This window comes from Ylistrum balloti, unplaced genomic scaffold (assembly GCF_031769215.1).
Source record: "Ylistrum balloti isolate Yb309-2 unplaced genomic scaffold, AGI_CSIRO_Ybal_v1 Utg371770, whole genome shotgun sequence".
Lineage (NCBI taxonomy): Eukaryota > Metazoa > Mollusca > Bivalvia > Pectinida > Pectinidae > Ylistrum > Ylistrum balloti.
The window spans coordinates 467,904-490,408 of NW_026782886.1; the positions used below are offsets into that span (position 1 = coordinate 467,904).

Here is a 22,505-nt window from a genome sequence, read left to right on the forward strand (position 1 = left end):
TGCAACACGTTTGTGACTTGAAACATATCACCGCAGAGACACTTATAAAACAAAAATAAACAGAAAACCACAACTGATTTTTATCACTGTAAGTAGAACTTTTGTAACCTTAACTTTCATTGAGATTTGTGAGTCATGACAACTTCAACAAACCGAAATACGTATTTGTGTTTTTAATTCTTTGTGTAAATAGAATAGACATTTGTTAATATTTTAATTTCCATATTTATTTATTCATGTAATTGCAAAAATCAATATATACTGCTGCACAATGACAACGTGGTATTTTAAGCGACACAATGAAAAATACAACGCAAAACCATGTGTTCTGACCAATCCGGATTTTGTCTAAACCGAACAAATCATCTGATCCCATTGATGACCGGTTTAGACAGAGTGCAATGTATATAACTATTCCGTTGATGAACTAGTGTACTGTAACTATTCTGTTGATGAACTAGTATACTGTAACTATTCTGTTGATGGACTAGTGTACTGTAACTATTCTGTTGGTGAACTAGTGTACTGTAACTATTCTGTTGATGAACTAGTGTACTGTAACTATTCTGTTGATGAACTAGTGTACTGTAACTATTCTGTTGATGAACTAGTGTACTGTAACTATTCTGTTGATGAACTAGTGTATTATAACTATTCTGTTGATGAACTAGTGTACTGTAACTATTCTGTTGGTGAACTAGTGTACTGTAACTATTCTGTTGATGAACTAGTGTACTGTAACTATTCTGTTGATGAACTAGTGTACTGTACTTATTCTGTTGATGAACTAGTGTACTGTAACTATTCTGTTGATGAACTAGTGTATTATAACTATTCTGTTGATGAACTAGTGTACTGTAACTATTCTGTTGATGAACTAGTGTACTGTAACTATTCTGTTGATGAACTAGTGTACTGTAACTATTCTGTTGATGAACTAGTGTATTATAACTATTCTGTTGATGAACTAGTGTACTGTAACTATTCTGTTGATGAACTAGTGTACTGTAACTATTCTGTTGGTGAACTAGTGTACTGTAACTATTCTGTTGATGAACTAGTGTATTGTAACTATTCTGTTGATGAACTAGTGTATTGTAACTATTCTGTTGATGAACTAGTGTACTGTAACTATTTTGTTGATGAACTAGTGTACTGTAACTATTCTGTTGATGAACTAGTGTACTGTAACTATTCTGTTGATGAACTAGTGTTGGTGAACTAGTGTACTGTAACTATTATGTTGATGAACTAGTGTACTGTAACTATTCTGTTGATGAACTAGTGTACTGTAACTATTTTGTTGGTGAACTAGTGTACTGTAACTATTTTGTTGGTGAACTAGTGTACTGTAACTATTATGTTGATGAACTAGTGTACTGTAACTATTCTGTTGATGAACTAGTGTACTGTAACTATTCTGTTGATGAACTAGTGTATCATAACTATTCTGTTGATGAACTTGTGTATTATAACTTTTCTGTAGATGAACTTGAGTACCATGATTAATTTGTATATGCGCCAAGTTTGTTATATTTGCATGAAGATGACTTTGTCACTAGGAGCCATATGTAATTGAATTGATGTAGTAAAAGGACGACCATTCAATACACCAGTGACGTAGATAACAGTTATTTACGTCCCTGAATACATGAATTATGAGTCACTTCGTGTCTTCACTCTTTCGTTTCAGACGAAAATTCTTCTATCGAAATATTCCCTGGAGAATTATCGGGGATTCGAATTTTCAATTGCATGCAGCTGGAAATATCGTCACTGTACAATAGTAAAGCCTTAACGATTTAGTTAATGAAACCCATCAGGTACATTTATATCTGGCTGATTCGTAACGTTTTGACATTTATCATGACTCTTTTTACAGAACGTTATTCTGAAAGATACACGCGATGCCTTCCACCGCTCAAAAGAGAACTATCATCCTCGCTGTCGTCATTGTGGCCTGCACCCTGGTGATATTGCACAACAGTCAAGTATATAAATTCAAGCAAAGTACTGTCGATTCAGTAAAGAATGTGATCCACTTCATACCAAAGAAGGTCCAGTACCTGATGTGGCCTAACGAGGTGAGTATGTTATAAATTATTTACAATTATATCGATTGTACAGACGGAGGAAGCATATGCAGCTATTTCTACGGGATACCATGGGTTACGTCCCTTAGCGTTTATCGCGTCGTGGGCACGAAAGCTCACGGGTAGAATAGGGCCAGTCATGGATGAGTTATCTGGTCAAATTATATTACAGACTAAGTAGGAACCATTTTATTCGGAGACCCGTACAGACAGGATTATATAGGTATCAGTTGTAGCCTACTAGAATACTACAAACATCAAAATCTCACGAAACATATGCAAGTTTATAAAAATTTAGTTTAAGAAAGTCTTGTGATTTGTCCTCCTATACAATTCGTTGAATGTTGTATACATGTTTTCTCTGTACATAACCTTTGTAAAGAGAATTATGCAAATAAAGTTGAAAACTGAAGTTGAAGCCCTTCACAGAGGTTTCACATTATAACATGTCGGATTTATTTCGAAATTAAATCCGTGGTAGCATAAATATCCATGTTCAAAATCAGAAAAAATGACCACCTTCATTGATTATTATAAAAATCAGAGTGTTACAATGCAGTTCAACGGTATCTGTTGAATAAAAACATAACAATGTATTATATGAGTGCACATGGTCAGCTATTTCGAAGGACGCGCCAGTAAACAACCCAAAAAGAACCCCTGTGGTTTACTTGGACAGTGTGAACTATAACCATCTCTTTCTTTGGGATGATTTCTCATCACTGACTCTAATCTGACGATAAAATTTGAAGATTAAAGTAACCCATTAAACTAATGAAAAGAAGGACAATGATTAGAAATTGATTAACCACCGCATTTTCAGAAAGACACATTTATCTTCTGTGGTCATGCTTCTATTCTAATCAAATACATAGTACAGAGCAAATCTCGTTTATAAATAGCAGTCATCAAACCATGTTCTTGATTTTCAAGTCCGTTTTTTTTGTTTTTGTTTTTGTTTTTTTTTTTTTAATTATTTTGCAAGCCGATATAATGATATCCAGTGTACTAAATGCGATACTAGACGCCAACAAAATTCAATTTTTGTAGTGAACGGGACACGGGTAACTCACGGCTCAATGAACAAACACTTAAACTAACACCAGAGAAGTGTCCACTACCCTCAGAAATTGAAAAGTCTGTGGGCAAAATGCCTGTTTATAATTTTGAATATGTCTCTGTTTGACCAGGTTTGATTGGGAAGGAAAATTTACCACTTGGTAATTCGTGATTTACTTAAATGATTGAAACAATGTGGCAATAATGACATTAGGAAATTTTCACATGTAACAGCCCCCTTACTAGTGAATTCATAAATGCCCATTCATTATCATGTCATTTCTGATAGGACAGATGTGGAGCGGGGTATAAAAAAGTTTGCAGGCGGCGTGAAAGTTAACTGCCCAGGGGCGTATAGCAATTAGTACGTATGTCTAGGACACGGGTAAACTTAATGATGACGAGCTAAGTAGTACGTGGGCCATTTTGGGGTGGTGTATACGAACGTCTGAAACTTCAGCCGTGCACAGACGATGGCAATGTCGTGAGAAAAATAATTACTCTGTGTCAGGTACGTCCACGCTCTGTGTTCATGGGAGGGGATAACAAAAAACCCATATAAAACAAAATCAAGAATGAATGTCTTTGATAGGTAAAGAGAATTATGCAAATAAAGTTGAAAACTGAAGTTGAAGCCCTTCACAGAGGTATAATCATCGTAAACCTCTCGTTAAATATGATTGTACATGTAAGTATCAACGTCAACAATAATTCTCTTTACAAAGGTTATGTACAGAGAAAACATGTATACAACATTCAACGAATTGTATAGGAGGACAAAAAGAATTTCTTAAACAATTTTTTTTATAAACTTGCACAGGTATATACATTGTACACTTTTTAAACAATGCTAACATGATTCGTCATTATTGTTTTGTTTTTTTTTACTTTAAATGAATCGGTCATTATGTATTCACACCAATGGTTACAAATGTCAGTCGTAAACTGTACATATGCCTTTAAAATTGCATTATATATATACACGAACGGAATGTATAGAGTGATAAGCTGAAAGATAACTAAATGAAGAAAAAACAATCGAGACATTGAAATAAACTCCAGTGATTGTAGGTTTGCCGCTATGTGGAAAGTTCGTTTATATATCTTATTGTTCATTTCATTAATGACGTATGAATTTATTTCGACGATATCAAATGTACTTTGATCAGAAAACAATATAAGTATTTACTATGTATATAAACAGCAGTCCGTCTTAAAGACTCATGGATACATGTACATTGATGTACTATTTACTTGTACAGCGATGGGACTAACAAAAATTGAAGTTGTCATAGTCATCGTTTTGTTAAAAATTTGGTGAGACTTTGAAGGAGATTAATGTGTAAGTTTCAACTAAAAAAATGACACAACTGATTTTCATCTTAAAATTTATAAAAATATATATATATTTGTAATGAAGAAATGTTAAATTCACTAATTAGAGGTATACATTTTAGAAATGTTATCTACAAAACGATATATAAATATTTTTCTGAAATGCTGCTATATAATCTATAGTTAAAATCGTTCACCTGGAGCGAGAAATCCGCGTATGCGCGACACTGTATGTCCTCAATAGTTGAAACTCGCTGTCTCGAAATCGCTTGAATCGAAATTCCGTTTGAGTCGAATTAATTTTCAAGTCCCGGATTTTTTCCTTATATATCTGTGTAATTTTAGTTCGGATGACTCGAATTTCATTGAGTCGAAATATCGGTTGAGTTGAAGCGATTTTTCAGTCCCTTCAATTGGAAAACAATGGAAAAGTCATTCGTTGTCTCGAAATTAATTTTTGTCATAACATCGGCACGTCTTCTGACGAAATCGGCTAATACATACCCAGAGTTAATTACGACGTATCGGTAGTTCATCGTACACCCAACACTTGGTCTCTGGCTATTAATTACAATTTAATTATCCAATTAAAGTGCGGCTTTTAAATTAGTGTCAACATCCTGTAGCTGTGACTTACCTGTAAGTTAAAAAAAGTGGCGCGTTTACACAAACTATGTAAACATTTAGCTTGGTTGCGTGCATCTTCAGGAACGATGTAAACGAAATCTAACCAGTACGAACTTTTTGACGAAATCTGATCCCCACAATTCCGAGAGAAACTAATGATAATTATGTTTTTCCTGAACAAGTTAAAACTTTCAAGCGCCGCGTGTTTCAAATGCTTAATCTTTCGTAATAAAGTCATAATGATATGATCTGTAGCTTTATACACTGTTTCTTGTATCGTATCAGAAGCAAATTTTAATTTCGTTTTATTGTCATACCGTAAAAAATATGATGTATGTGTGCTTGGTCTGTAAGGGTATTGTACACGTGTGTGAATTGTCTGAATGATACCCAGAATAAAACAGAAATTTCCCTTTACATAGCGACATTTACACAACTACAGCCTCTCATTACAAAGTAATTCTACATGTCATTGTGTCCTTGTTGAAGGTTGAAGTTGTGTAGGAAAACAAACATTAAGCTGACTTGAACTCTGATAAAGTTTGGTGACTGTAGATTAATCAGTTTGAGACATTAACTATAGTATACTCTGTATTATATAATTCTGTATCTTACTGGAAGATGAGTTATCATAGCAGCAAACTTCACAGCGACAGCTAAAATTAGATCCACGTATGTCTACAGAACATCTATTGATTATGAAATGCTAAACTGAAAATATTGCGTTGTACGGTAAAACTTTATTTGAGCCCTATATACCGACATGCATGATATGATTACAAATTTACAGTCAATCCCTCAGCCTTATAGTCATAACACAGCATGGTTGTTGTAAGTAGATCGACATTGGTGTCTCTACCGACAACACTTGTTCGATCAAATTTCTAATTTATGTTTTACATAGACTGCTTTATCGTGACAAAACGTAACGTTAAAGAATTTATACAAAGCACGCCAAGAAGATCAGGTGTTATACTGCTACATGAAGTGTGCTAATCGCACTTGGCAGGGACAATCATTTGTGAAATGTCCTGCTCATATGTATTTTGACTTCATGCTTGTTACTGCATCAAGAGAATATTGCGTCTACTTTTTTTAAGAGACCACCATTTGACGATTTGCTCAAAATAAAACTTCTTGTAACGCAACAAAGACCCGCATTTGCACATTTCATGATTGGGACAAGTGCACCGAGACGTGAATAAGGGAGAAACTCTTCTGCACCGTTAGTCACACACTTCGTCAGCCTTTTCCGACGCAGAGAAATATGTTCGGGTCTGTCTTTCAGGGATGTATATATGTCAATCTTTTCTTAGCAGTCTCTTTTATCATGCTAAATACAGTTTCTGTCAGGTCACCGATTTCATCACCAACTTTATTTTCAATATGTACTGTCTGTAGGTGAACTGCGATTGGAATTCCTCTCGTGCACCAACTTCACAGGTCGCTCCAAACTTAGGCTTCATTTCCTGAAAGTAAAAAACATGCAGACTTCCTGTGTTTCATAAGAAATTACCGAAGAATTTTAATGACAGCAATCCAGTATGATGACAACCGGGCTTCCATTATATACACACACATATATATATTGCGAGTTTAAAGATGTTTTGCAGTTAATCATTCAAGGATTTTCATCAAAATATTTACCATACAAAATAACAAAATAAAGGATTCTGTTTCTTACGTAACAGTATTGATAGCTTATGATACATATCATATATGATGAATTCAGGTGTCGAGGAAACTAATAGGTAGTTCACCGGAAATGCATTATTGTTATTTACAAAGAAGCCACAAATTAAGGTGATGTGACCACTGATAAAGCTTGGTGATCGTACAGTAGATAGATTTTTTTGGTTATATTGACAAATATATACATATATGTAAACAGGGAGATGACTCAACATATATTACCGCCTCTATGTATGTACTGGTCATACAATACTGGTTTAGAATATATAATATAAAATACAGGCCTCCCATCTATTCCTGTTCATAACCTTATACCTGTTGACACGTGACACAGTCTTGGATGCTTAGTGACACTCACGCCTTGGTACACTGTATAATACCTGTGATAACTACACCCTTGGATACCGTATGATCACTGTATGTTACCTGTGATAACTACACCCTTGGATGCCATGTGATCACTGTATGTTACCTGTGATAACTACACCCTGAGATACCGTATGATCACTGTGTGTTACCTGTGATAACTACACTCTGAGGTACCGTATGATTACTGTATCTTACCTGTGATAACTACACCCTTGGATACCGTATGGTCACTGTATGTTACCTGTGATAACTACACCCTTGGATACCGTATGATAACTGTGTGTTACCTGTGATAACTACACCCTTGGATACCGTATGATTACTGTATGTTACCTGTGATAAATACACCCTGAGATACCGTATGGTCACTGTATGTTACCTGTGATAACTACACCCTTGGATGCCATGTGCTGTATGTTACCTGTGATAACTACACCCTGAGATACCGTATGATCACTGTGTGTTACCTGTGATAACTACACTCTGAGGTACCGTATGATTACTGTATGTTACCTGTGATAACTACACCCTTGGATAACGTATGATCACTGTATGTTACCTGTGATAACTACACCCTTGGATACCGTATGATTACTGTATGTTACCTGTGATAACTACACCCTTGGATACCGTATGATCACTGTATGTTACCTGTGATAATAACACCCTTGGATACCGTATGATCACTGTGTGTTACCTGTGATAACTACACCCTTGGATACCGTATGATTACTGTATGTTACCTGTGATAACTACACCCTTGGATACCGTATGGTCACTGTATGTTACCTGTGATAACTACACCCTTGGATACCGTATGATCACTGTGTGTTACCTGTGATAACTACACCCTTGGATACCGTATGATTACTGTATGTAACCTGTGATAACTACACCCTTGGATACCGTATGATCACTGTATGTTACCTGTGAAAAATACACCCTTGGATACCGTATGGTCACTGTATGTTACCTGTGATAATTACACCCTTGGATACCGTATGGTCACTGTATGTTACCTGTGATAACTACACCCTTGGATACCGTATGATCACTGTATGTTACCTGTGATAACTACACCCTTGGATACCTTATGATCACTGTATGTTACCTGTGATAACTACACCCTTGGATACCGTATGATCACTGTATGTTACCTGTGATAAATACACCCTGAGATACCGTATGATTACTGTATGTTACCTGTGATCACTGTATGTTACCTGTGACAACTACACCCTGAGATACCGTATGATTACTGTATGTTACCTGTGATAAATACACCCTGAGATACCGTATGATTACTGTATGTTACCTGTGATCACTGTATGTCACCTGTGATAACTACACCCTGAGATACCGTATGCTCACTGTATGTCACCTGTGATAACTACACCCTGAGATACCGTATGATCACTGTATCTTACCTGTGATAATAACACCCTTGGATACCGTATGATCACTGTGTGTTACCTGTGATAACTACACCCTTGGATACCGTATGATTACTGTATGTTACCTGTGATAACTACATCCTTGGATACCGTATGGTCACTGTATGTTACCTGTGATAACTACAGCCTTGGATACCGTATGATCACTGTGTGTTACCTGTGATAACTACACTCTGAGGTACCGTATGATTACTGTATGTTACCTGTGATAAATACACCCTGAGATACCGTATGGTCACTGTATGTTACCTGTGATAACTATACCCTTGGATACCGTATGATTACTGTATGTTACCTGTGATAAATACACCCTTGGATACCGTATGGTCACTGTATGTTACCTGTGATAATTACACCCTTGGGTACCGTATGGTCACTGTATGTTACCTGTGATAAATACACCCTGAGATACCGTATGAATACTGTATGTTACCAGTGATAAATACACCCTGAGATATCGTATGATCACTGTGTGTTACCTGTGATAACTACACCCTTGAATACCGTATGATCACTGTATGTTACCTGTGATAACTACACCCTTGGATACCGTATGGTCACTATATGTTACCTGTGATAACTACACCCTTGGATACCGTATGATTACTGTATGTTACCTGTGATAACTACACCCTTGGATACCGTATGATCACTATGTTACCTGTGATAACTACACCCTTGGATACCGTATGATCACTGTATGTTACCTGTGATAACTACACCCTTGGATACCGTATGATTACTGTATGTTACCTGTGAAAAATACACCCTGAGATACCGTATGGTCACTGTATGTTACCTGTGATAATTACACCCTTGGATACCGTATGGTCACTGTATGTTACCTGTGATAAATACACCCTGAGATACCGTATGATTACTGTATGTAACCGGTGATAAATACACCCGGAGATATCATATGATCACTGTATGTTACCTGTGATAACTACACCCTTGGATACCGTATGATCACTGTATGTTACCTGTGATAACTACACCCTTGGATACCGTATGATCACTGTATGTTACCTGTGATAAATACACCCTTGGATACCGTATGGTCACTGTATGTTACCTGTGATAATTACACCCTTGGATACCGTATGGTCACTGTATGTTACCTGTGATAACTACACCCTTGGATACCGTATGATCACTGTATGTTACCTGTGATAACTACACCCTTGGATACCTTATGATCACTGTATGTTACCTGTGATAAATACACCCTGAGATACCGTATGATTACTGTATGTTACCTGTGATCACTGTATGTCACCTGTGACAACTACACCCTGAGATACCGTATGATTACTGTATGTTACCTGTGATAAATACACCCTGAGATACCGTATGATTACTGTATGTTACCTGTGATCACTGTATGTCACCTGTGATAACTACACTCTGAGGTACTATACAATCACTATGTTTCTTGTGACAACTACACCCTGGGATACTTTGTGATAATTGTTTGCTAAATATGACACTAGCACACTAAGATATTCAGTGATTACTGCATACATGTTACACGTGACACTCAGATTGTGGGGTGCTGTGTGATCACTGAATACATGTTACACGTGACCCTCAGATTGTGGGGTGTTGTGTGATCACTGAATACATGTTACATGTGACACACAGATTGTTGGGTGTTGTGTGATCACTGAATACATGTTATACGTGACACTCAGATTGTGGGGTGTTGTGTGATCACTGAATACATGTTACATGTGACACTCAGATTGTGGGGTGTTGTGTGATCACTGAATACATATTACACGTGACACTCAGATTGTGGGGTGCTGTGTGATCACTGAATATATGATACATGTTTCACTCAGATTGTGGGGTGTTGTGTGATCACTGAATACATGTTACATGTGATACCCAGATTGTGGGGTGTTGTGTGATCACTGAATACATGTTACATGTGACACTCAGATTGTGGGGTGTTGTGTGATCACTGAATACATGTTACATGTGACACACAGATTGTTGGGTGTTGTGTGATCACTGAATACATGTTATACGTGACACTCAGATTGTGGGGTGTTGTGTGATCACTGAATACATGTTACATGTGACACTCAGATTGTGGGGTGTTGTGTGATCACTGAATACATATTACACGTGACACTCAGATTGTGGGGTGCTGTGTGATCACTGAATATATGATACATGTTTCACTCAGATTGTGGGGTGTTGTGTGATCACTGAATACATGTTACATGTGATACCCAGATTGTGGGGTGTTGTGTGATCACTGAATACATGTTACATGTGACACTCAGATTGTGGGGTGTTGTGTGATCACTGAATACATGTTACATGTGACACTCAGATTGTGGGGTGTTGTGTGATCACTGAATACATGTTACATGTGACACTCAGATTGTTGGGTGTTGTGTGATCACTGAATACATGTTATACGTGCTATCATACCTTTTTTCTGACATAAATTTTAGAGTTTCACTCTTTATTAACAATATGTTGGCATGTTTTATTCTAATTTGCATTCATATACAGTGATTTTATCCGTTTATCATCGAAGGGAATATCTTAATGACGATAAACATTGAATGTATCAGTTGCATATGAGTTAATTGGTTCATAATCATATAATTTTGTTTCATTGTACGCAAAATGAAGCTTTTCGATTTATCAATTTTCTCTTTTCATTTTACGAAGGAAATAAAGAAATCTTGCTTCGCTCACTTAACAATGATTATAACTGAGCCAATGACAACACTCTACATTTCGGGGGATCAATCTTCATTATACTTAGGTTCGGAACATCTGTTTATATGTACACACTTGTGTGGATCGTTTAAATTCAGTGACTTAAACAAAAACACAGACTACAAACAATCTGTTTAGTGTTTTTATGCCTAGTGATAAATAAGTTTATCAACAAAGTCCTCATTATAACTACTAGTAATTATATCAGTTTATCAACAGATCCTAATTATAACGGCTAGTAATTATCTCAGTCTATCTGTACTTGGGGTGTTGTAGAAATTAAAACAATGCAGCTTGGGTTCAGTTCAGAGTTGTATTAACAAATACACGTAGAATAAAGACACCCTACAAAGACAATAAAACGGAACATAACTCAAGTGACTAAACGATAAACAAAACGAAACTAAAGTACTGAACTTAATACAAGTGATAATGCACGTGCATAATGATGTAAAATAACTAAACTGAATACATGCAAACGTATCAGACTAATAACGTTTAAATAAGAAAACAAACTGAACATACCAGGCAAGGCAGTGTATGATTTGTCGAGTTCTGTAAGTCAAGTCTGGTCGACGACGATATATGAACTGATTGAAAACCGCGCTAAAGTGCGTGCCGCGATGGAGTTTAGCATGCGCATAGAAATGCATTTTATTCAAATTAGTACGGTTCAGTACGCAAGACACTTGCATGAAAAATACATGTGATATCACAAAACTGCACAATAGGAACCTGGAACACCTGGTTACATATCAATTAAATCATAATTATAACGTCTAGAAATTATATCATTTTATCAACAAAGTCGTAATTATGGCGTACAGGAATATCTGTTTATTACTTCTTCTTATTTCATTCATGTTGTATCATAATGATCAGATTATTCAAAAGGCACACGAGTGAATAGCTCCATTAATCACAAATTACAATACAATAAAAGGAATAAAAACAGTTTAACTACATTGTACAGCTGTTTCGTCCAATTAGGACCCGTCAGGTGTGCTTATGGCCTATTTTTGAAACCCAGGAGCCGACCGAGGAAAACTCACAGTGAAAGGATGATAAATGTGGAACACTAGCCCTTAATTCAATAAACATCAAGGTTCATTTAAGTAATAAACTAAAGACTTATTTTCAGAAAATGCTTATTTTTGAGATCGGTTTGTTTTCAATACTTTAAACGTAATATCGTCATTTCAGTTTGTCTTTATGTTCAATTACAGAATTGCAGCATAAAACCGATAACTGTTATTTTCCCTTTACAGAACACTATACCAGACACATCCACTCTTCAGCAATGGACGCTTGACCAATTATCAGATCTGTACTTCAAGTATGTAAACGAAAAAATGACATTAACTTTGAACTATAAAGCAAATAAATGTTTTTATTTTAGTTTTGAAATATGATCTTAATGTAGCAATTGATTTGATTATTGGAAGGACTATAATTTCGAAGTATTTATTTGCAATTACAGGTATGTGAACACACTGCAAGTATTTTGTCCCGTGAAAAAGGTCTACGGAGGGGTGAAGACGGGTTGGTACACATGTGATGTGATGAGGGAAACCAACTCTAAACCATGTGTGTCTTATGTGATAGCGTGAGTACATCATGCACTGGTGAATATTCATAGCTAAATAGTGATATGGTCCAGAATATACACCTGCATTTGTGGTTCGTTTGAAATTATTCAGAAGTGATGATTATCAAATATATTGCAGTATCACTGCACATCTCAGTATTTTTTCTGTCAGATAATTGGAGTAGTTTCTGTTTCCGGAATTGGCAACCATGGTAAGGTGTAGAGGTCACGTGCTTAACTAAGTGGGTTTCCCGGGACACTCCCACAGGAATCTCCTTTGAGCGCTTTTATTCGAGTCAACAATAATGAGTAATATATGTTGTTTTCATAATTCATTGCACATGTCCTGTAAAAAGAGGATCTTATATGAGTTTCCATTCATTTGAGATTCATAAAGTGAGAAATCATAAAGTGAGTCTGAGTTTTTTCCGTTCTATCAAGCCTTTGCGGAGGTTATGAAACGGAAACGAATCAAAGTTTCTGCTTTTCGCAGAAATCAAATACCTTTTCTAATGCCTGTGAAAACAATATTTTATAAAATAGATTAAAATCTAAAGTGTTGACACTCTCAAGTCACGAGTTGCAATGGCCCAGGAAGCTATTTCTTCACAATAGAACAAATCTGAACAGTCAGCAAATAAAGGAGGTTATTTAAAGATGTGATACACAAATTGGTAATGAAGCTTGATCTTATCTAAAATGTAACAAATTAAATACATATCCTATTCTACGATAATGCTTTCTTTTGTTATTCTGTACAGATCCAATGAAAAGAGTATTAACAACAACTTTTTCAAAGAGCTCAACCAGGACTACCAATGCGAGAGGAACATAATAATGAACAGGTAAGACAAGTTCTGAATGTCTCTCAAGTTTACATGTTTATTTATTCCAAATGCAATACAGCATATAGGATACAAATATACATAATTAATCGTGTCAAATTCTTAAGTAATGTACAAGATGGCGGAGGACAAGTCTATTCGAAGACATAATTATGTACAGACGTTTCATTCATTATAGTATGACAGAAATACAAATTCTCTCTGGGAATGTTATTATAACGACCTGATTCAATGTTAAGATTGTGTCCTTGCGTGCGAAATTGACTCATTAATTGTTTTAATCTAACATTAATGAGCATCAGAAACAAGATTTCCTCGTGTACCCCATTTTAATAGACGATTATTTAACAATGACGTGAATAGTTTGACTAATTAATGTGATTCCCCTGTAATTATTAACATTATTTTATCACCCTTTTTATGTAAAGGAATAATAACGCTCTGAGCCCAAGACTCTGGAAAATATCCTGTTTATAACATTGAATTAAATAACCTTAATAGAATAGGTGAAAATATGTCTTTATATTCAATGAAATATTCATTGAGAATCATATCAATACCAGCAGATTTATCCCGAGATAAACTCTTAATTACAGTCAATAATCCATTGATGTCAAAATCTACATCCAGTTCAGGATACACACAATCAGTATTTTTGTCTTTCATAAAATTATTGTCATCAGCTTCACCTGCCAAATCTTTAAAAATCAGATAAAGATATATCACCAATCTTATATGACTTACGACTCGAAAAATTGCGATAAAACTCTCAGAAGTCTTGTGTGTGTACAAATCTCATGTTATTTTGTCATATTTAGTTGGCATTCCTGGACATTATGAGTATATTCAACAAAGCGCGTAAGCCATGAAGGGGTTAATGTTTAAATAAGTCATCCAAACGTGGCAGATTGTTTCCTTTCACAATTAAAGTTGTGAAAACAAAATGATAGATAGCCTTTTTGTATAATAATACTTCTTTATATGTTTATGACCTCAGAGAATGCACAACAACTGATCCCAACACATATTGACTAAATTAGATGATCTGACCACCGGTGAGCATTGTACAAGGTTTACTTGTCAAATTAGTTGCATTTGAATTCCAAAAAATGTGTGCTGTCCGTGTGTCATATTTGCAACCATTTGATTTCAATGTTGCGTCACGAACTAGAACATTTGCGCGTTAGAAAGGTTCTGTATTGGAAAGTTTCTAAACAACTTGGGTGTGACGGGTCAAAGGAGCCAAGTTACATAAACGCGAAGTTGATTTAAAGTTTGTTTTATGTTTAAAGTCATCACTCTACCTGAGTAAATGTCCTTTTCTATTTGATAATGGAAAATATTGATTTTTACAACATAAGCCACCCTTTGACCGGAAGACAACGACTGTAAACAGAACCACGCTAGTGCTGTCTATGGCATGTCTACAAGAATTGGGTACACGCAAACTATAATTAGGTGTTAATAACCAATACCAGTTTCAGCATATCGAAATATGTGTCCGAAATGCAAATGAACATTTGACAATGTTCTATAGAACTGGAAACCGTCCTGGCCTCTTTATTCAGTTGGAGACTCGCGATTACCGGTCGAATGTTTATATGGCGACGTGATTCCCATGGTTACTGTCAATATTATCGATCTGACCATTTGTACAACAATTAAAGATCAATTCAATGTAGCGACTATACAGAAGAAATAACAACAAAATTGACCAAGCATGGAAAGGAGAGAGATGTTTGCCGTCTAGATCGATCCGACAGGCATACCGCCTTACGTCCTGTATGTATAAAGGTATGTATCAGGTAGCTGGCAAAAGTTTGATAAAACGCTTAGTTAGTTTAATATAATTTTGGACTGTCAAAAATATTTCATCGTTTTTCTGCTTTGAGTAAGCATCATATCACCATAGAAGTGTTTTTTTCAGTATTCAACAAAGATTTTTTTCACTAAAATATATTTTTATTAGACCGAAAATCAAACAGACGGACAACACAAGTGACCATGCAATACAATAAATACTAATTAAAGTGTGATGGTAATTGACACTGTGTTTAATGTACATTATCTGTTGTAAAATATATCATAAAATTGAGATAAGAGAAGAAGTACACGTGTACAAGACTTGCTAGACTTACTTAGATTTGCTATACATGGTATTGCAGTATTTTATTTCAAGTTCATTTCTACTGAAAATGAAGATTGTTCACTAATTTAGATGAGAACAAATCAGTCTCTTCTGTACAGACTGAAGGAGTGATCTCCTCCTAGCTTGGGGTCAGAATAAATGCAAGATAAGATATAAATTACGCCTCTTTTCTGGGTCAAATTGGTACAATTATTGTTTCGAATTTCAAAACCGTAAATAAGCTGTAATATGCGAAAAGTTAGAAAATTTCACGGTTGAGTGCGGCGTACAAGTTTTAACCTCAGAAAAAAAAGATATAGATTATATCTTGAAGTCCTGGTACGGGTTTCGGCTATGGGTACACAAATTCACCCCCTCCTATTAGTAGGCCTACTATCTAATTATAGAGAAACATAAATTTATATGAAATACTACCTGTAACATGCAGGAGCATGTTTGCATCACCTGTAGTCAAATTCACACGTGTTGATTAGAAAATAAGTAAATAAAATAAGAATATGATTGACATATTTGCCATGATGCCAAGCACTCTCCCATTTTATTTTCAAAATTTGTTGTACATTGTATGCATAACACTGACTAAACGAGTACTTTGGTTTGTTCTATATAACGATACTGTTGTATGAATTGATTATATAGTGGGGTCCTTCAAAACCATCCATCCTAATCTGCATAGTATACATACATATATATACTATTTAAGTTCTCAACGTTTCATTGTTTGGGCCAGCTAGTACATGTAATGCCCCAACCCTTTAGTCTTGGATTATCCCCATGTTGATGTGGTTCTCATACATAAAGCTTACATCAGATATCATCACTTATTGTGTAATCTGATTTTAAAAGATTAAATCGATCTCTGGATGCATTATTGATATATACTGTCAAGAAATCTCAAAGTACAGCACATATTATTTCACCCACAGCAGTTGTCTTTATTTGACTGACCAATTAAATGGAATTGAAATCTAGAGTGTACATCGTATATCAGCAAATTAGTAAGATACAATGTAGGTACAAGGGAAATAGATTCTTATTGGAAACATTGAAATTGCTTGTCAGTGATCCAGTTATTTAGCATTCTCTTTTTACATATCAGGTTTATAATAATTTCATTATCAATAGTTCCCCAATTCTTGCTAATTTCAGCTCGGACACCACAAACCACAAACAGAGTTGAACGATGGAATGTTATACCTAATATCGACTGCTGCATCAAAGATATCACCAGCATCACCATACATTATCTGGCATCTTGTTACAAACGGATAGAGTGTCAGCCCAACTAGGCCTACTGTGTATCCAGTGCAGTGTAGAATTTTATTGAACTTAATCGATGAATTCATAAATAAAAAATCAACCATATTTCAAGGTTGCTAGACATGAAACCCAAATTTTTGTTTAAAAGCATTGTTTGTTAAAACCAGCAAACCAGGCATATTGAATTTCCATTGTATATAATTGTATATAATTTCCATTGTATAATTTCCATGGTTTAATTTCCATTGTATATAATTTCTATTGTATATAATTTCCATAGTTTAATTTCCATAGTATAATTTCCATTGTTTAATTTCCATAGGTTGTGCATACATCAACAATGTTTTTATAGCTTGTCTCATGGCAGGGGATTCATGATATCATTTCAGCATTTAAGCAGTTTTATAATGACACCTGTGAATGTGCTTTTGATTCATTTTATTTTCATTAACATAATTTATCATTTTTATCTTATCGCATCTGAAATGTCAATGTAGTTTTTTATTCAACCATACAGATATTATCTTTTGTAGGAGAATTCACACTTTTTTAACAGAAAATGTTTTTGTGATTTTACTCTTCTCTATGTAAATATTATGTGTTTTAATGATTTTTAGGCAGATAAAATTTAGAGTATCACAAATGCTCGTCATTTATTGATTATTTTGTGATTTTATATTATACATTCAAATAACTTTGTTAACTTTGGTTGTCAGATTTAAACCAAAGAGAAACTAAAAACATTGATAATTTAATTTTTAGTTGAAGGGAGGTAAATCAAACTAAAATAGTAAAACAAAGTAGATCACTGACCCGTCGTTTTTATTTCAGTTAAGTTTGATGTCTATAGATGTTGAGTATAGAAAAATAAGTCAGTAATTATTGTAGCTATGTGATGTTAATTAAAAAAAAATGCAACCTTTCATGATGAAAAAAGAGTTTTGCTTGTTTATTTAAGAAATCAAAACAGAAGGGAACAGATAATGATGGATACCATAAATTATCACATAGTTTTAATGATAAGAAAAACGACGATGTTTTAGATTAAAAAAGCTTTAAAATACAGCAAGAATACTAACAAGGACCAGCAATATGCGATGAGAAAATAAGCACACTGACCTGTCGTTTTCTATTCATTTTTGATATCTCTATATTCTCCCCTTAAAAAATTAGATATGACTTTCAAAAAATTATTCATCAGAAAATTTTGACTTTTCACAAGTGCAGATCCCAATACCGGATTCTTTACAGGTTACCTGCTTTTGTAAACGGTTGATAAATTAACAAGGGACTCCGTTATGGCAGTAGGTTCGAAGCTCAGCTGGGACAATTTATAGACCTTTTTTTCATCGAGTCTAACATTTTTTCGATGGAACTGGTGAATATTAAATAAGTTACAAAAATCGTTTCCCAGAAAACATTTGTTTGTTTGTTTGTGTTTTTTTTTCACGACTTCCGTATTATGTGTCACCCGACCCCTTGGCCAATATTAGGATACTTGAAACCCCTCATTTCTGAGACATATCTGCATTTTGAATACAGTAATATATAAATACGTATTAGTGGTTAAGTTGTAGTAATAACGATAATGATAAATAAAGTTTCAAAAATCCACATAATACGAGGACAATATTTCTCAAAACATACATTTTGAATTTGATGGGTAGACTATCGAGTAACGATTACGAAATATAAATAAAGACCATTCCTAGTGTAACAAAACACATCTTTGAACAAAAAAGTGTCGAAAAGCTGTCGCAACACGTCGTAAATCCTTACTTAATTGAAAGTTTAATATGTCACTTAGTTTATTATGTACATACATACATGTGTCCTTGTCTTGTGTATCAGTATGACGTATGGACGTGCGATACTGTTATGAGTATCTGTATAACGTATGGACGTGCGATACTGTCGTGAGTATCTATATTACGTATGGACGTGCGATACTGTAGTGAGTATCTGTATAACGTATGGACGTGCGATACTGTTGTGAGTATCCGTATAACGTATGGACATGCGATAATGTTGTGAATATCTGTATAACGTATGGACGTGCGATACTGTTGTGAGTATCTGTATAACGTATGGATGTGCGATACTGTTGTGAGTATCTGTATAACGTATGGACGTGCGATACTGTAGTGAGTATCTGTATAACGTATGGACGTGCGATACTGTTGTGAGTATCTGTATAACGTATGGACGTGCGATACTGTTGTGAGTATCCGTATAACGTATGGACATGCGATAATGTTGTGAGTATCTGTATAACGTATGGACGTGCGATAATGTTGTGAGTATCTGTATAACGTATGGACGTGCGATACTCTTGTGAGTATCCGTATAACTTATGGACATGCGATAATGTTGTGAGTATCTGTATAACGTATGGACGTGCGATACTGTTGTGAGTATCTGTATAACGTATGGATGTGCGATACCGTTGTTATTATTGAGTTTTTGGCGTTGTGGTCTTCTTTTATCTGCTCATTTCTTGCTCACGTATTTTGATATATGTAATGTGTATTGAGTGATTTTGTTGCAACCCTGAAATTTAGACCAATGTTTGATCACACCTGTTCAAATGGATTCGTTATATATTTTGTAGCACAATGGCAGCTGCTCAAAGCTCTACTGAGATAGGAGGTAATTCTCCGGTCGGGACACTGAAATCAAAGGTATGTTAACTTTATTGTTACAATACCGTGTATCTTTATTTATTCAAGTATTTAGTGTGTATGGATAACCGAAGGGTACTTTTGTGTTATGTTTGGATAAGTGTGCATTACCGGTATTGATATTCTTTGATTGTGGCTACATCTGGTCTGTTATGCTATTTGCTATTTGTGTCTACATGAGGTTTGTAATAGTCGAATGGTTTGTAGGTATTCGTCTGATATGTCTACATTAGGTATATAAATGATTAGATTTGATAGACACTTATTGCCTTATCAGGTATAAAAATATTATATTTAATAGATAGACACTGATTGTCACATCAGGTATAAAATTATTATATTTAATAGATAGACACCGATTGTCACATCAGGTATAAAAATATTATATTTAATAGATAGACACTGATTGTCACATCAGGTACATAAATTATTATATTTAATAGGTAGACACTGATTGCCATATCAGGTATAAAAATTATCATATTTAATAGATAGACACTGATTGTCACATCAGGTATACAAATTATCATATTTGATAGATGGACACTGAATTTTCAGGGAAATGTTGACTACATGGCTGTTGACGTAGGAGGAGGCGAGACGTTATTGTTGTCATGGATGTTAACGAATGGTCTACTGAAGAATGTACATCAGCTCTTTGTCAGTTTTCACCGGATCAGTGCTGACAGTAAGACGTCCGATTACCTGGAACATCTTCAGATCCTACGAGCTCTCTTTGCTGAGGGTTTCAGAACGTTTCACTTTGCCAGGAATATTCAATGCTTATTCAAAGGAAACGCGGGAAAGACTGGCTGTTATACACTTTACATGGTATTATGTAGTTTTATCTATAACAGTTGATTTTATATGTGATATGTTATGATGTCTACATCATGAACTTTGAGTTGTTTTAGAACTTGTTCTCATTTGAGAACGTGACATTAATTACTTGGATTGAGCAATATTTACATGTCTAGTCTCATCAACGAAGCAGAAGACGCTTACTCTTCTTGAACACGTTGTCTTATTTTCCTTTTATTTTGTCAGTAGTCTCCGTGTAAATCTTTCTTTTTATCATATTTTGCCCGAATTAGAATTATGATTATGTTGACATGTTGATATTGTTATTGTTTCTTTTTAAGTCATGTTTGATATGATTGACGTAACACGTTGCGTGCTTAGTTCATTCGTATTTCATAGTAATGTATGTCACTGGAATAAATTTACGAAATGAAAAAAGAAGCAAAAAAAACTGATATGTTTCCACATAAACGATAATGAATATTATACAAAGGACTTGATTTTAATGGAATTTTTTATTTTAGATGCGCGAATTGTCAGATGATATAGTGATAGCTCCAGATTCAATATTATAATGATTAAACAAGATAATATAGGGATATTACAAGGTTCAATATTATAATGATTAAACAAGATAATATAGGGATTTTACCAGATTCAATATTATTAAGATTAAACAAGATGATAGAGGGATTTTACCAGATTCAATATTATAATGATTAAACAAGATGATGGAGGGATTTTACCAGATTCAATATTATAATGATTAAACAAGATGATATGTTGATCGCTCCAGATTCAATATTATAATGATTAAACAAGATGATGGAGGGATTTTACCAGCAATATTATAATGATTAAACAAGATGATATAGTGATTTTACCAGATTCAATATTATAATGATTAAACAAGATGATGGAGGGATTTTACCAGATTCAATATTATAATGATTAAACAAGATGATATAGTGATTTTACCAGATTCAATTTTATAATGATTAAACAAGATGATGGAGGGATTTTACCAGATTCAATATTATAATGATTAAACAAGATGATATAGTGATAGCTCCAGATTCAATATTATAATGATTAAACAAGATGATAGAGGGATTTTACCAGATTCAATATTATAATGATATAACAAGATGATAGAGGGATTTTACCAGATTCAATATTATAATGATTAAACAAGATGATGGAGGGATTTTATCAGATTCAATTTTATAATGATTTCACAAGATGATATGTTGATCGCTCCAGATTCAATATTATAATGATTAAACAAGATGATATAGTGATTTTACCAGATTCAATTTTATAATGATTAAACAAGATGATGGAGGGATTTTACCAGATTCAATATTATAATGATTAAACAAGATGATGGAGGGATTTTACCAGATTCAATATTATAATGATTAAACAAGATGATAGAGGGATTTTACCAGATTCAATATTATAATGATTAAACAAGATGATGGAGGGATTTTACCAGATTCAATATTATAATGATTAAACAAGATGATATAGTGATAGCAGCTCCAGATTCAATATTATAATGATTAAACAAGATGATAGAGGGATTTTACCAGATTCAATATTATAATGATTAAACAAGATGATGGAGGGATTTTACCAGATTCAATATTATAATGATTAAACAAGGTGATATTGTGATTTTACCAGATTCAATTTTATAATGATTAAACAAGATGATATAGTGATATCTCCAGATTCAATATTATAATGATTAAACAAGATGATATAGTGATTTTACCAGATTCAATTTTATAATGATTAAACAAGA

The 22,505-nt window shown here is 34.4% G+C and overlaps 1 protein-coding gene across 1 annotated transcript; it reads left to right on the plus strand.

Moving 5' to 3' along the window:
* Positions 1 to 20: 20 nt before the first annotated feature.
* LOC132563570 (uncharacterized) lies at positions 21 to 20,725 on the plus strand (the record flags this gene model as incomplete). Its single annotated transcript, XM_060228312.1, has 7 exons — positions 21 to 88; positions 1,883 to 2,084; positions 12,640 to 12,707; positions 12,852 to 12,977; positions 13,721 to 13,804; positions 19,825 to 19,894; positions 20,453 to 20,725. Coding segments are annotated over exons 2-7 (798 nt in total), but the record flags the coding sequence as incomplete, so codon positions are not given.
* Between the last annotated feature and the right edge of the window lie 1,780 nt (positions 20,726 to 22,505).